The following is a 15,980-nucleotide window of genomic DNA, read 5'->3' on the forward strand; positions in this document are numbered from 1 at the left end:
ATGCACACGGATCTTTCTGTGCCCGAGGGCAGATTCTCTGGCCAGAAATGTCGCTCTGTCTCACAAACAACAAAAGCCGGCAATGTCAGCCTTTGTTCAAAGAGAAGAGGAAGTCCAGAGCTGCTCTGCTGAGGAAAGTTTTCACACACGCACACACACAAATACACACATATACATTTCCTCACTTCCTATGCGGTGTTATTTGACTCCATGTGCATAGTCAGAAGAAGGCAGGGCTGATTTAAAGACACATACTGGCCCTCAAGACACACACCCCTATAGAGGGGAAGTGCACGTTCAAGCTCTGCATTGCATGTACATCTCATTACCAACGTACTGTGAAAATACTTAGAGAGGGGGATGGGGAGCTTAGAGTGAATCAATACAGTGTCAACATCATGCTTTTATCTCTAAAGAGCAACTTAGGAAATACGAGGAGCTGTGTTGACAACAGAGACAAACACTGTTGCGTCTGAAGATGATGGGATTGTAAAAATTTCAGAGGCTAGGAAAATGTAAGCTATTTGTTTCAACATGGTGAAGCATCATGACTTATGTAAGGTTGTGTGTTCAGGAGAAAGAAAAAAAACATGTGTCCATTCATTCAAATATCATCATTTGCATAGGAAGCAATAAATGATCCAACTGTGCTGTGTTTGTAGCCTGTGTATTAACATCATTCAGCAGCAGAGCATTTCTCATGTTCGCATTCATGAGCTGACCTTATGGCTAGCCCAAAAACAATGAGTCATTTCCTCAGGTTAAAGAGAACATTGAAAGTGATACGAGGTATTAGGTCTCACACCAAGTAACCAACACCCCCCGTGTGATGGGAAATGCTAAAGGAAACCCTGCTTGAGGAAAAAAAAAAAAAAAAGCCACATGGCAGATTCTTTCGTAATACTGCAAGCCCTGGAGTCTCGTTTGGCTGCTAAACATCTGGAGTCCCACCCAGAACCAGTTACCCAGAACCGCACTCCCCTTTTTAGTCCCTCAGCGTGACAACATACTAGATCAATACAGTGGACGGAAGGGTGGGGGACGCAGGAAATAGAAAAGGGAGGAGGTGGTGCAGAAGGCGAGAGTATCAAAGGAGACAGAGACGGGCAGACGGACTGACCAACTTACAGGAAAGCTTACATTCTATCGTTTTTAGCGTTGCAGCTTATGCAAGATTCAGCCTGGCTCAGTCTTAGGAAATGAACTCTGCAAATAATTCCATCTGGTTGTACTGCGTGAATGGTTTGAGTTTAATCTACTACAGAAGTATCCAGACCTTGTCAACAGAAACATCTTGGTGGAAACAACAACTGAGCACTACAGCTGGTGAAATTAGTACTTCACTTTCCTTCACTGAATCATGGGGACAATCCATTTATCAGAGCGTTGTCTTGTAACATACTGCGGTTAGTTATCTCGGACTTACATTGCTCAAACTTCTTTCTGTAAAGATGATTCAGTTCTCATAATACCAGTAAATGGGTGTGGATGAAATTCATGGGACAGGATGCAAGCTACACTCTAAATAAACTATCAGTGAGTAAGACTCATATATATTATGCTGTCTAAAGCGACAACGATTCCAAGAATCCTAAGGAATGTCTATGTGCGTGGTGAAAGGAAAGCTTTAATCAATAGTGTGATCTAACAACTCAGTGTTCACAAAGTAGTATGGTGGTGCTAAGGTAACAAAGACAGCACTCATCTAGTTCCTGCTGAGTGGATGAGCAGTGATGTAACTGTCTGGCCTCTTAATCAGCAGATGCCAGTCAGACTGCTTCTCATGGACAGCCGGTGCATCCAGGCCAGGAGGACAATATCCCTTTTATGAGAGAGAGTTCGCAACAATTCACAGTGGAGACTGAAAACTGAAATGTGACATAAGCGGTTCCCAGACAGTTTGATGCAATATCTAACAGCCAAAGCACAATTTGCAAACAAAAGAACACAAGGGTATTTATTACGTAACTTCATTCTAGACTCATCTGTTGATCCAAAAGAGTCAAATTATAAAATAGGACAGGACAGTATCACCTAAAAATCAATATCACTATTAATTGTCACATTTACCTTAGTATTGATTATGAAACATCTTATCAAATACACCTGCTGGAGCTGTCATTGATTATTTGTACTGAAAAATAAACAGAAAATCCTCGATTATGACTGTGTAAGATCCGCTAGTTAATTATTTTAGGCATTTGTTTGCTAAAAACAGGAAAATCAAAGTAAATTAGGCTTTGTTGAGCGTGTATTCTGACTATTAAAATAATTTATATTATAAATAGATCTAAACAAACACTTCATGGCTTTTGTTATCTCCTTATTTCATCAGTGGGATGTTTATGGAGTGACATTAACAAACACTTGTATAACAGACTGCTGCGTCTGAAGCAGTCTGCTTCCTCCTCCAGACTGTGGTGTGGGAGCACAGGGGAGACTCCTCCACAGCTCCAGGGAGAGGTTGTTGTTAACCTCATAGTTCACCCTGTCACTGCACGCAGCTGCTGGGACACCAAACTCTGCTGGGACACGAAACTCTAGAACTTCGCTTTGATGTCGAGGAGCTGTAGCATTTATTTTCTGATAAACTCTTGCTCATACAAAGCATTCACTGTTATATTCACAGTTCACTACTAACTTCACTCTGTTCTGACGACCAGCTCACCTTCCTGCCCTGAGCAAAGCCACTCTCTCTCTCTCGCTCTCTCCCACACACTCACAAAACATCCTCCACTGAGTGCTGTATCTTGTTGAATGAAGCCAAAATCATGAATCATTTTGTTTCTGAGTTGTTTTGTTTCTGTTACTGAAAACGCATGGCTAATTAAATTTCTTCAAATTTCTTATGACATGAACCCACACTGTTGACTTAACTGGTGGTGTTCTCCGGCTCATAGGGCTTCGCTGTTATACCTTCAGCATTACAGGGGTAGACTGCAGACTGTATGAAAGAATGAATTCATCAAACATAATCAGAACTTTTTGATTCATTGCCCAGCCTTATTATAAAATACTAACACCAGACTAAAAACAGTCTTTACAGAGGCACTACTTTGTGCAACTTTTATGTAAAATAGACAGCAATTAATGACACAATATGATACCACCCATTTTCACAATCGAGAAAATTTATATCGGAGTTTCTTCATCACTGCCTAACAAGTGAGGTTCTACAGTATGGCAGTGCATCCAGTGTCTGAATGGACATATCTATGGTGGTCTAGCCAACCAGTATAAGATCATGTATAAACAGCACAGTAGAGAAATGAGTAAAACAGCTACAGGAAGCTCGTACATATTGGATGTTACTAATGTTCTAGCTTATTTTAAATACCAGACAGTGACACTAAATGTGAAGTCTGTCCAGCCGTTTGCTGGCCAGCATTTATTTGGCTTACGCTCACTGCAATCATATAAATACTGGGAATTTCTCTGTGCTTCCTGTGTGGGGATATAACTCACTTATTCCTCACCCCTGCCTTGCCTTATTCCTCGTTTTAAAAAAAGTAAGGGTATGTGTATTCACAGCTTTGATCTTAAGGGAACCTGGTCTTCACAAATGTAACGCTGTCACTGTCGATCCAAAACTACATGAATTTCACCTCCATAATAGGAAAAACTGACTGAATTTTCTGTTCATGATGGAAGTGTGTTTAAAATGCATCCTGGTATTCAAGCACACATGCACACACTTACATGTACATGCCCGCCCACGTACTCTTTGAAGAGGTAAAATGACTCTCTGGGGTCTCCTTGGTAATCTAGTCCAGATTTGGCAGGTCTAAGTATAGTGGTTTTTCATCTAAACCTGGTCTAATGCGGTCTGGATGGAGAAACATCAGTGAAATTGCCCTTTTTTCTGTTTTCATGAGCAAAATAAAAGGTTTCACAAATCTTAAAGTGGGTACAAACAGTGTTAAGGCTTTTTACTATGGTGTCTAACACTTTTTCACAAGTATAAGTGGTAAAAAAACAGAATCAACTGCTAAATATCATTATTTATGTTTCCCTTTGTTCTCTCAGGCAACTGCCCGTGCTCGACTGTGTCAGTGATCGAACCAAACAGCCAATCAAAGGTCATGGTCAGTATCTAAGTCTCAAAAGTCAACCTGATGAGCGAGTGAGTGTTGAGCGGTTGCAAGCCTGTAGAGAGGGTTGAGCTCGCACGCTCGTAGGAGACTATTGCAGACTGTCTTCTAGTAACTCAATTGATCACAAGAGATTAGATGTCATCTCAATTTATCCAACTCGGTTCAGTAGGCAAGTACTGAACTGATCAGGCTTATTTCCTGTTTGTGTGCCTGCTCAGTCTGTCACAATCTGCTAAAGACGTGTGAGGAATCATTCTTGGCAGGTATGTGAGAGTACAGGCAGATTATGTTCGCACTGGATTTAAGTTTAAATTTAGATAATTGCCAGCTGTAAACATTTCTTACTCTGTGTTATTGCACCTGGATTACTTTCACTGAACACTTGTATTGATGTAATTCAATGTTCTGCTGGATGTTTGAGTGGTTGGGTGATGCAGATTTTTTTTTTATGTTTCAGGTGACTGTACAAATTAGCAGTGATACTTTTTCTAGCAAAGTAACACAGGTACTTTTGACTTTCATCATCGTCTTTGAATAAGTTCTATACAGCAGACTGCACAACTGTTTACAGTGCAAGCACAGCCTGTTTTTCAGAACCGGGGTTGGAAAAATACCTTTGTTCTTCCTCACCATCATTGGATTTCTGCCACTCTGACACATTTGCTGTTCCTATGAAGCTTTTCCTGTCACCACATTTCACTCCTTACATTTACATCAATATCCTGCCCCCCTTCTTCCTGTGAACGGTTTGTCACATAGAGTGGCACACAAACACTTGTCATTTGTTAACACAGTTCAGAGAGAAATTAGGTGTTTTTTATGCAACGAAAAACACAGCAGAATTGTAGTGACATAAAAAGTAGATGACATAGAGGCCTTATTTCCATGCAGCTCTAACACAGACAGTGATTAAATAATCTCCCCCGACAAATAGTTCAGCTCAACTGAACTTTTTCTCCATGGGCTCAGTTTTCAAATCCCAAAATAGATGTATTGATTGAGTCTACAAGGAGATGGGAGAAGACTGGATTAGCAACAGATACCCAGAGTACAACCCAAGGACACCAGTCAGCATGTGAAAGGAGCCAACTTCTCTCTTCACATGGACACTTCCTTTCTTTCAAAGCAAAAACAAGATAATTGCTCAGCGTTGCCACATAGCTGATTTTTATCCTGTCTATTCCCCTCTAACCTGTGCTCTATCATGGTTTTGATGCTGTGTGATACATTAAACTGTAAGGAAAATAACTTAAGAGACACGAAAGAGAGAAATTCATTGAATACAGTTGGTTGTCTGCATTCAATTGAGATTAAGACAATATATGATCAAAATGGAAAGAAAAAGGTAACCACTTCCAAACTGATAGACAGGTCTACAACAAATTATCAAAGATGAAAACTAATCTAATCTATGCCAGTCATGTATTTTGTTGTTTCTAAAAGTTTGTTTAGTTGAACACACAGGAGTAAAATGAGTCTATATTTGCAATTTCTATACTTCAATGCTTTTGTCCATAATCAACATATAAAAGATTGAGCATTTTAAAATAAGCACACACCCATTTTCTGCAGGACTGGTCCAAAACAAAAATAAAAAAGGTCCTGTACATCTGACAGCTCAACCGACTCAACGGCCTTTAAATAATGCACTATATTCAGTAACTGAGAGCGCCCTCTGGAGGGAGGAAGGAGGAACGACAAGCCTTTCTTGTGAGGATCTGAATGTATGTCATAATAATAATGTTAAATCTAAAGGAAATCATGTCATGTGAGTTTGATTCATGACCTCTGTCACATGGAATCTTCCTTCTCTTACTTCCTCCTACTCTTAAAACTGCACTGTATGATTTTTAACTTTGACAGAGGTCAAGATATAGAACAACACTTATTCCTGTTGAGTGCCAGACCAATATTCTGCAGTATTTTACCTCAGGTTTGGTCCACTAATTCCACTCAATCCTGAGTTTAATATCTGGGTCTGTTTGGCTTGAAAGACATCTGACTGTCTTTACCAGAGGCTACTTTACTTCAGCTCAATGCCATTTGTTGCTGGGCAGAGTACAGTTGGCTTGTGTGAATGTGTGTGCTTACACAAGCCATCTAAATGTAACTTACAGTACCTGTGAATTACCTTACACAGTTATTTGAGGGCTGAAACTATCACATACCATGACTAAGGAGGATTATAATTCAACATGTGTTACAGATTGAGAATACAAAATAAAAACTCACTCTATCCTTGTCTGACTTCTTTTGAATTTGAGCAGTCTCCTCTTTTCATACAAAAGATACTACGAGACTAATAATGACGCTTTGTTGCCCCCGTTTGATCACACGTGGAAATACACCGGTGATGCCACACAATCATGATGTATGAAATCATATGCACATAGCCTACTATTTGTTGTAGAATTTGTACACATGTAGCCTGGCAGGCTAAAATAAAAATCAGCCAAGTGGAGATCTTGCAGTTCTAACAGTAAACCGTGTAACCAGGCATAAACTGGCAGATGGAAAGGTCATTTTTTTTACAAGCACTACCAGCCATTCCCAGTCAGACTTTCCGAATGTCCAACTGTGACTGAGCCTTTCAGAAACATTTCCATGACTTTTGTTTATTGGTCTGTAAACAAGATCTTTACAAAATAGCTGGGTGTTGAAAGTGAACTAAGATATACAGCAAGAGATACATTCTATGAAAAATCTATCTAATCAAGACATGATGATAATAATGAAAACAAAACAACTAGTCACAGCTAGTCAAGGTAGAGGTAGACCACAATATATTAGCTGAGGACAGGTAAATGCCACTCTCTGCATGAGTTGAGGCAGCATGAAGTCTGTAATGACTTTACTGCTCACACTGACAGCTGCAGCTCAACCATCTCAGGTAACCACACACTCGCCTGCCAGTCATCCATGAAACACTGTATTTGACACAACAGGCTCAGATGGCACTTTCTTCTCTTGAAGGTGATCCCCTTCATATATGTTTTATTTTTTTACTTTTTTTCTGTAAATGCTGTATCTGTAATCAGGGCTAATTGTGTATCATGTTAAAACTTACACTGCCATTTAATTTCTAGTTTTTGAGCTGTGACATGCTTAGTGTTTCCATGAAGATGAAAGATGAGGTGAGGATCTTCGGTGACTGTTCAGTAGCCTGCAAGTATGCTACTATAAAGAGTGTAAAACACATGAGAATGGAATGCACTTTGACACTTTGTCCTCATCTCCAGATGTTTCGTTTACGCACTGAATCGCAGCTGTAAACTGCTTTTGTGGAATTTCACTTTTCAGTTTTCACTAAATGGCCCGGACGACTGACAATGTCCTTTGTACCTTTGTTTCATAGTAAGTCAATGAAAGGAAACGATGTGAATGATAAAAATGCTTTGGAAAGCTGGATATCTGCATACGCATACTTCAGTGATTACACTTAGAGGAATACTTAACTGAACTTAATTCTCGTGTAAGAACAGTTAAGTCCGTTAACTCTGTTGATATTCCAGGTAGCTGGACATTAATATCAGCCAGTGAGGAAGTTTAACAAAAAGAGAAGCTGACTCAAGCGTTTTGTCAGCTTGGTTCCCTTTTGGGACGACAGCTCAGTACAAGTCATGAGAGACTCTGGAAGTGACTGAGGCTATCACTGTATCGGTTTCATGTCTGGCGTTTGACTGTACAGCAGTCTTTTGGCCAGGGGTGGGGTTAAGAGGGTTATCCTTAGGCTCTTCATTCAGAGACAGGCAGAACATGATACTCACGCAATTTGTCTCCCTACACATTTGTGACATCTGATATCCGACGACGCCATCGCCGAGGAACTCCTACTGTACCTAGTTGCATTTTCTCCCACACATGGGGATAAACACAATGACAAACACCTGCACGATATAATGTTATCCAACACAAGAACTGCGATAAATACTGCCTTCATGAAGCTTCTAATGTCTAATTGTTACTGAGACAGTGACAGACATGTGTTGATTCAACTCCATCTATGGTGGTTTGAGGTTATAGTCTGTTATGTAATATTGCAACAACACAGTTTATGTCCTTACCTTTACATAAGTAGGTGGAGAGGGGAAATTGCACATGTTCTGTATATTTCAACACAACATCATAACTACAAAACACAGTTGAATCAACACCTCTGGCACAAACAAAACCTGAGCGTTATAAGATTAACTGAGATAGCCTTTATTGCAGGGCAGTGGTACTGGGAGTATAATATCATACAGGTGTTGGTGTTGATGTGTCCACTCCCTGTATGTGCTTCTTCACTTGATTCCAACTCCTGATGTAATTTCAAAAAAGATAGATTTTGCTCTCTATGAGCCTTATTTGGTTTCATTTGTCCAACAATCGTATTTATTGCAATAGCAAATGGAATAAGGCCAACATGACTCAGAGTAAGTGCCTTACTTAGCCTAACGCATACTGCTGACCAGGAGCTGGAAAACCCCATGACTACCAACACCAAATGTAGAGAACCTCCAGGGGGAAAAACACGTTATGTACTTTTTCCTCACAATGTCTCTTCATTCAGTAGCAGTGATTTTCAGCTGCTGGAAAATTGTTACCGTTATCAGTGTGAGTGCATGCATTGTGAGTCTGACATTAACAGTAGCTGCAGTTTTACATGCAGAGCATTAGAAAAGATAAGAGCAGGATTTTAGGTTGACTTTAGGATGAGGTTTATCTTTCCATATCCAGTAAATCCTTATTGATCAGCCTGACAATGTGAGCAATAAAATTTTTTTAGCATCATATGCTTGGATACATTTATTGCTGACACTAAAAGCAAAAGCAACAGCCTGATTGAGTCTTCTAAAGGTTAATCTGGATCAGACCATCATACCCTTATATACAGAAGGCTAGGCTACATGTGCAATGTAGACTTCCATTTGTGATAAAACATACATTCTGTTAAAATAATGACAGAACAGTAGTAAATCATAGTAACTCTAGAGGCAGTTGTATGATTGACAGCTCTTCTTATGCTCCTATGTCTTGAACCAGCCAATACTCAAAAAAACAAAGTTAGCCAATATATAACTGCCTCAAGCTTGCAAGTGACCGTTAACACGTGGCTCTCACTAGAAAACTCTGGAGCGTACAGACATGCCGACCATATCTTGATGACAACTGCGGCATTGTGTCAAACCCTTCAGTCAACGTCTGTCAGGAGTCACGAATAAAACAATGTGGCAGCAGCAGAGAAAAGCTCAGTGAAAAACAGGACAAGAAATCCCCTGATTTTCAGATGATAACTGACAAATGTACAGTGTGGCACCTCGACATGAGAGATGGACAACGCATGGTTATTTTTAAAGATACTGATAGCTACAGAAAGCGGTCTCTGAGGAGCCATAGCAGGAGTTAGCAATACAGACACAGTACCTCTCTCCACTAGTTTATGAAGTCTGTAATTGATATAAGGCACTTAATGTAATGTTTATGTGATTAAAACAATAATTGTAGCAAAATGGGACACATGAGCCCTAAATGTTACTATAGTGAATTAACAGAGATGCAGAGATTGAAGGATTCAAATCTGTCAACAGCTAATCAGTGATGTCAAAGGCAGGAGTTGATGATGACAAATGGGATGATGCAGGATATTTATGTAGTGACTCATTCAATAATTGTAAGACAAGAAAGATGAATGGATTGAATAAAAGAGATGAAATTGATACTGACAAACGTGCATGACAGGGAGGTTAAACGTGCATTATAATTATGATGGGGTGTTTACTTTAAAACTGGTATAATATCCCTAAATGTGGTCCTTTGAAAACAAATGACCGATTAAAAAAAAAAAAAAAAAAACTTGATGAAAAGCCCGTTTTAAGGATTTAGCTAAACAGTGGGTGTGTGCTTCTAAAAATAGGAGGCACCTTCTCTGAAAAGCCTTATGTCTGACCAGTGAGGGACACACCCCTCCTCATGAGTGTTGCGTGTAAACAAGGAACAACTGGCACAAACATCCCACGCAGGACTGGCAGGGGAAGGCAGCGGACTGGGGAGGCAACGCGGGAGAGAGAGAGAGAGCAGATATAGTGGACGCCGGGGCCCAGTTGGTGTCCATGTGCTGACTGCTGGGCTCCAAATAAAGCAGAGGTCAGCACATGATACCCAGTGTGCATGCCTTTTCAAATATCAATGCACACGCATGCATGCATGCGAACATAGTGCTGTGTAGTAAGACATTCCAAAGACTCACCTTCATTTATTAACACTGACCAATTCATACTGTACCTGCCTCACATAACTCAACATCTATACTGTATTTACAGTGTAACCTCAGGATACTCACACTCTTTGAACTATTCTTCACTTTTTTTTCCAGGTTTTCTTTTTTTTTTAAGGTAAATAAGGTAGTAAAACACACAGACAACCACAGACACTCAGAAAATCAAAAAATTATGTTTCTGAGAGTGAACGTCTGGAATGACATTGGACGGAGGAAGCATGTATTATTGCTTAAGTGCCTCAGCTTCAACAGGTAGTACATGTGTGCTATTGCTCAGCACACAGATGTGTCAGTGCATGGACTGTCAGAGATGAGAAACAGACCGACAGTCTCTGCGTACTGTCACATCAAGTTTAAATCCGACACCTTTTAGAGACCCTTATCCCTGCAGAACCTCATTTATCTTCCACTGCCTGTCTAATCTCTCATTAATCCAAAAGTAATCTCAGTGTCATCCTCGGTATCTGAAGCCAGCAGCAGTACTCCGTATCTTCTGACCATGCAGGTATATTGATTGTACATATGATACAGTTTTTAGAGAACATTAACTTCATACATGGTAAAATATTTATAAAATACTTAATACGTTGTTAGCTGACAGTATCCATGTTCATATTTCACTTTACTTACATTCTTCACATCTTGGCCTTTCCTTCACACGCTGTGACGAGACTAAACAAGGAAAAAAAAGGACATTTATGGACTGAAAGGCTTTGAGAGGAGAGTGAGCCAGTGAAACAAGCAGCCACTATCATTCAGCCAACAGAATGTTCTTCTCTATCATTTCCACTTCTTCATAACCACTGCTTCCTCTTTATAATACCTGTTACTCAATCTCCCCCTACACATTGTTTTGCAACCTTGATGACAAGGGCAAAACAATTTTCCACTTGAAATAATTTAAAGGGTACACGTTCTGCACATTTCCAGATCTATATTTTAATCTGGGGCTCTACTGGGATATCTTTGCATGATTTACTCCTTATTTAGCCTATCTTGTACCGGGGCACGCCCGCCCACTGTGTCACAACCGACTTCTGGCCACTAAGGAGGCAACGTCAACAAACCATGAAACAAACTATAGTGGTAGGATTTTCTCACTCTTTAGCCAAAATGTCAACTTCCATCTGTACATGTCCAAGCTAGAATCTGATCTGAAATATGAGAGTAGACAACACAAAACAACGCATGGAAAAACCTTAGTAACAACCTTAGCAACCAAGGCTATGGAACAGACGGCTGCTTATGGACATGTGTAACGAGCTGTTAGCAAGGTAGAAAAAACCGAAGCAGGTTGAAGCCCTGGCTCTAGACTTGCAGGGAGCATTTCTACATACATTAACCTCACGTTTTGCAACTTTGACCATATTTAACAGAGATATCTGAAATGATAACAGTATATAAATAACAGAAAACCACAAAAAAGCTTAATACGTCCCCTTTAACGTTGGATAATCAAGTAAACACTGTTTTCTATATGCCCAATAAACTGTCAGTGACATTAAAATGTAAAGGTAAACCTTCTTCCAGCCGTCATGTCTTGGATGTTTTACTTTTTTGACATAAAAAAAAAGATTTTTTTCTTACTTTTCTACTTCGCTGAGGAATCACATACAGGTTGCTCTTTGTTACTAAAAAACACTAAAAGATGTAATGGAAAATGCCTGACCATCCATTATCTAAACTCATTACCTGCTACAGTTACCAACTTCATCATTCAGGAATTTAATTTAGCAGAAACATCCAGGAGCCTATCAGTAAATAGATTACAACAAATCAAGTAGGTTTCCCTGCCATCAGTCATCTATTGATCACAATACTGACACTGCAGTAGAGGAAGGGACTGAGGGAACTGTAATCCAGGACAAATCAGTCACATAACAAAGGCTCAATATCTAATAAGATACTTAAGTGACATATGAGTACTGACGTCCCATTTTCATTAGCCAGTGATAATACAGTGCTGGGGGGTTTTCAATACTGGTACTTCCCATTACGACAAGAGCAGCGGACACAGTCTTAAAGCAATACTCCACCCAAACGAACAGTAAACAGACAATATTAGTTCCACTACAGATTGGTTTATTTTATTTTTTCTCTATTGATTAACTACTTAAACGTCCAAAAAAAGAGAAAAATTCTATTTACAATGACATAAAACAGAAAAATGGAAACTCAGCGTCTTCCGCTCCTCAACAGTTGAACAAATGAAGAGGACAAATTTCCTCACAGAAAATAACTGAATTTCTTAACTTAACAAAACAGTGTGAGGTAATTCTCATATCATTTATTCCTCATTCTGTCATTGTGCCACAGCCCAGTAATGTATGTGACCACAAACAGGGAAAAAATCATCTTCAGTCATACAACAAATTCTCAGGAGATTAAAATGTGTGTAGTTAAAAGCTCTCACACAATTTACTCGATCATTGTCTGAGAGAAACGAACAGCAAAGGCCACGACACGCCCGAGCACTGCACACTCACGCTACCACAACTACATGTGTGCACGTGCATGCCCGTCTTCTTCTTAGCAGCTTAATCTGATTTACAATGAAATTCAATCTATGCATTAAAACTGGACAGACAGGTGCCAACCTGTTCTTGTATCAGAGAAGAGGAAATCATGTGGAAGACATTTTCATGGCTCTCTAACTCTGTGTTGGGTAGACTGCCAGTTAACACACTTACTGCTTTTCTGAGGTGGAGCTTTATTCTGCTCAATTAGGGCCTGACTGATACTGGATTTATGGGGCCGATGCCAATACCAATATTAGGGAGTAAAAAAATGAGCTGATAATCTTATATATACAGAATATATTCATAAACACACATTTTTTGCAATGATCCCTCAAATGTGGTAAACACTTGTGACAAAGATATGTAAACTTCACTGCATAAAATGACATCAGTGCACTGAAACAGTAAACGTCACCAGCAGTGTTTCCCCTATAATAGTATACGCCTGGCAGGCTGCCAGGTCAACGACAACCCCCACCAGGCCAAAAAAATATTGTATAATGCCAATAATAACGCAAAATATCCATTCATTGGGAAATCAATAGCGTTTGGGAGCCTCTGAGCAGCGCTATTCCGAGACATGGGTTAACCTCTGTGTCGTTGCCTTGGAAACTCTTGGTAGCGTAGCTCCTTTTAAGGAATAGGGCTGTGTATCTATATTAAACTTGAATTTTAAAAAAAAGGATCAAATATGCATAAAACTCTCTAAATCAAACTGTATATCAGAGCACTCATGGTACACTGCTGTTGATACTCATGCACCATAATACATACGAGTACTGTCTAAAATACACAATCAAAACCCACGTCAGAAATTAAAACATCTTTTTACACAAGCAGGATTTTAAAGGTCAGATAAAGAGAATAATTACATGTTAACCTTTCTTTTATCTAATATCATGAACTATTGTTCTTCTCACTCTACACAAAAGTGATGGAACAGGTTGGAACTTGATATCAGCTTATATATTTGAGTATTCAAATCACCATCAGTAGCTTCAGCAGGGCCAGAAAAAGACTTGTGACTGGCCCAGCATCTTGTACTGGCCCTGGGCCAGTGGGACATTTATTGTTGGACTTAACATTACTGACTGACACACACACTATGTCAATAGCAACACTCCTTCTGTCACCATAATGCATCACCAATACAGCAATAACCCTCAGTGTGATCTGTCTTTTTTCATTCATATTTACCTGTTTTACAGCACCCAAAACCTCCTTTTGTTTGTTGATAATTGTACCATTTTTTCTTCCTTTTTTTTCAGTGACGTATGAAATGGCCTGTGTAAATCACAATATAAACTCAGTCAATGATATAAGTGGAAGGTAGCATCAGTCTAAAGATAAAAGACTTGACTCGCTGTGGGATACAGATTCATTAAAGCGTCTCATAATCACAAGAAACCACAACTAGTGACCCATTTTAGCAGCTCAACCCCAGTTTAACAAAACAGTTTATGCTCTAACGATCACCAATCAATACACACACAGATTGTCTATGCTAACATGAAACCATCAGCACACTGTAATTTAGCACGCTTGCTTGGCCAGTGTGCCAAGCAATTATTCCAGCACCTTCCAGCCCTCCGCCTGTTGCTATAGAAGCACCTTGTTTGTGAGCAACTGGTAGAACAAGACCTGAGAATAAAGACAGCAGCCAAATTATGGCTCAGAAAGAGAGACTGCTTGCCGTGAATTGGCATATTTAATATGATAAAATAGCAACGGTGACCCTAGAGCAGATTTTAAGAGGATGTAATGGAATGATCATATCATATGTCACGTTCAAAATTTCCTTTAGAGATGGTAGCCCATAGTAAGCTAATGATATAATTTTGAATGATTAAGTATCACAGAGACACTAACTTTGCCGCAGGATCTTGAACATAATGAGTTTACACAGCATATTAAGCAGCAAGGCTTGTTAGGTCTGACCTACCTCAAGTTTCTTGTGTGTTTTCCATAGTTCAAGACTCAAATTGAGTTTTTCGCCATTGTTTTGTGAGTGTCAAAAACTAGTCTTCTGTTCTTCCCTGTTAGGTAGTCGAGTGACGACCTTTTGTACTCTCATAATGAAAGAAGAAACTGTGGTTCTTTAAGGAGGGGAAATGTAAAGGCAGTTCAACACTGAGCGGTCATTACGTCCTGTTCAATTATGTGAGGAGACATTTGATATAAAGCTAATTCTACGTTTCTGTTTTATCGAAAGGAAGAGTTTAATCTGGCGCAATCTTTGAGAGCATTGTTTGTAATTCTTCAGACGAACTGTCAGTGTTTTCGATGGGTTATTTGATGATTAATGGCTGTTAAATCATCATATAAACCAAAATAATATATGTTTTGCGATGTTAAAACTTTTTTGTGACAAATAATGCTAATGTTAGGTGTGTGTAGGTTGCTACAGCCTCGGTTTTGGGGTAACTTACAGACGCCCCGGCTTCATTACATAATTATGCAAGCACAAACAGAGCCCAAGTGAAATGCGACAGATAATCCACCGGTAGATAGATGAGATGAGATAAGAAGTGGGACACGGAGTTTGTAACGGGCAGCTGTCTTACCGTACTTGTTGGGCTCTCTGTTGTACTCCAGGATAGGCACCACAGCGTTGGGGTCCTGCTGTTCGAACACTGAGTCCTCCCCCGCCTCTTTTTCCTCCTCTCTGCCGCCGCTACCGGTGTCCGGCGCCGGGTCAGAGACAACCGCGTCCGAGTGCTCGTCCTCCCCGGCGACCCCTCCTCCGCCGTCAACCGGGACCACCACAAATCTTTCGCCCATGTCCCTTTTTCTTCTCCTCTCTTCACGGACTTTTAGCGGAGAAGAAAACGCACCGGCCGGCTAACCTCTGCGGTTCACACTCAATAGAGCGAACACACCGGACAGCGCACAACTGGACACACACGCTCACCCGCTCATCAGGGGATTGATTACAGTACACACGTGCCCGCCCTAGGCATTCGCTCATTGGTTGAGAGGGTCAAGGAGCGCTGTCAATCACACCCAGGAGCAAATCAGAGTGGTTCAAGTATGTTAATTGTGGAATGAGCGAGTTCTAAAATTTGCCTCAATTAAATCATATCCTTCCCACAATTCATCTGGTAAACA

The 15,980-nt window shown here is 40.1% G+C and overlaps 1 protein-coding gene across 4 annotated transcripts in view; it reads right to left on the reverse strand.

Annotated features, from left to right (window-relative positions):
* Window positions 1-15,779, reverse strand: part of slc12a7b (solute carrier family 12 member 7b) — a 62,149-nt gene extending 46,370 nt beyond the window's left edge. For 2 of the 4 annotated variants that reach the window (XM_042398979.1, XM_042398978.1), the window contains exons 1-2: window positions 15,437-15,779; window positions 10,984-11,025 (exon numbers count right to left, since the gene is read on the reverse strand). In XM_042398979.1, the coding sequence (XP_042254913.1) occupies window positions 10,984-11,025; window positions 15,437-15,653 (259 nt within the window). In that variant the 5' untranslated portion in view covers window positions 15,654-15,779. The remainder of the gene's footprint in view (window positions 1-10,983; window positions 11,026-15,436) is intronic. The other 2 variants (XM_042398980.1, XM_042398982.1) reach the window with 1 other exon arrangement.
* Window positions 15,780-15,980: the final 201 nt, after the last annotated feature.

The sequence above is a fragment of the Thunnus maccoyii genome, chromosome 21 (genome assembly GCF_910596095.1).
Source record: "Thunnus maccoyii chromosome 21, fThuMac1.1, whole genome shotgun sequence".
Classification (NCBI taxonomy): Eukaryota; Metazoa; Chordata; class Actinopteri; order Scombriformes; family Scombridae; genus Thunnus; species Thunnus maccoyii.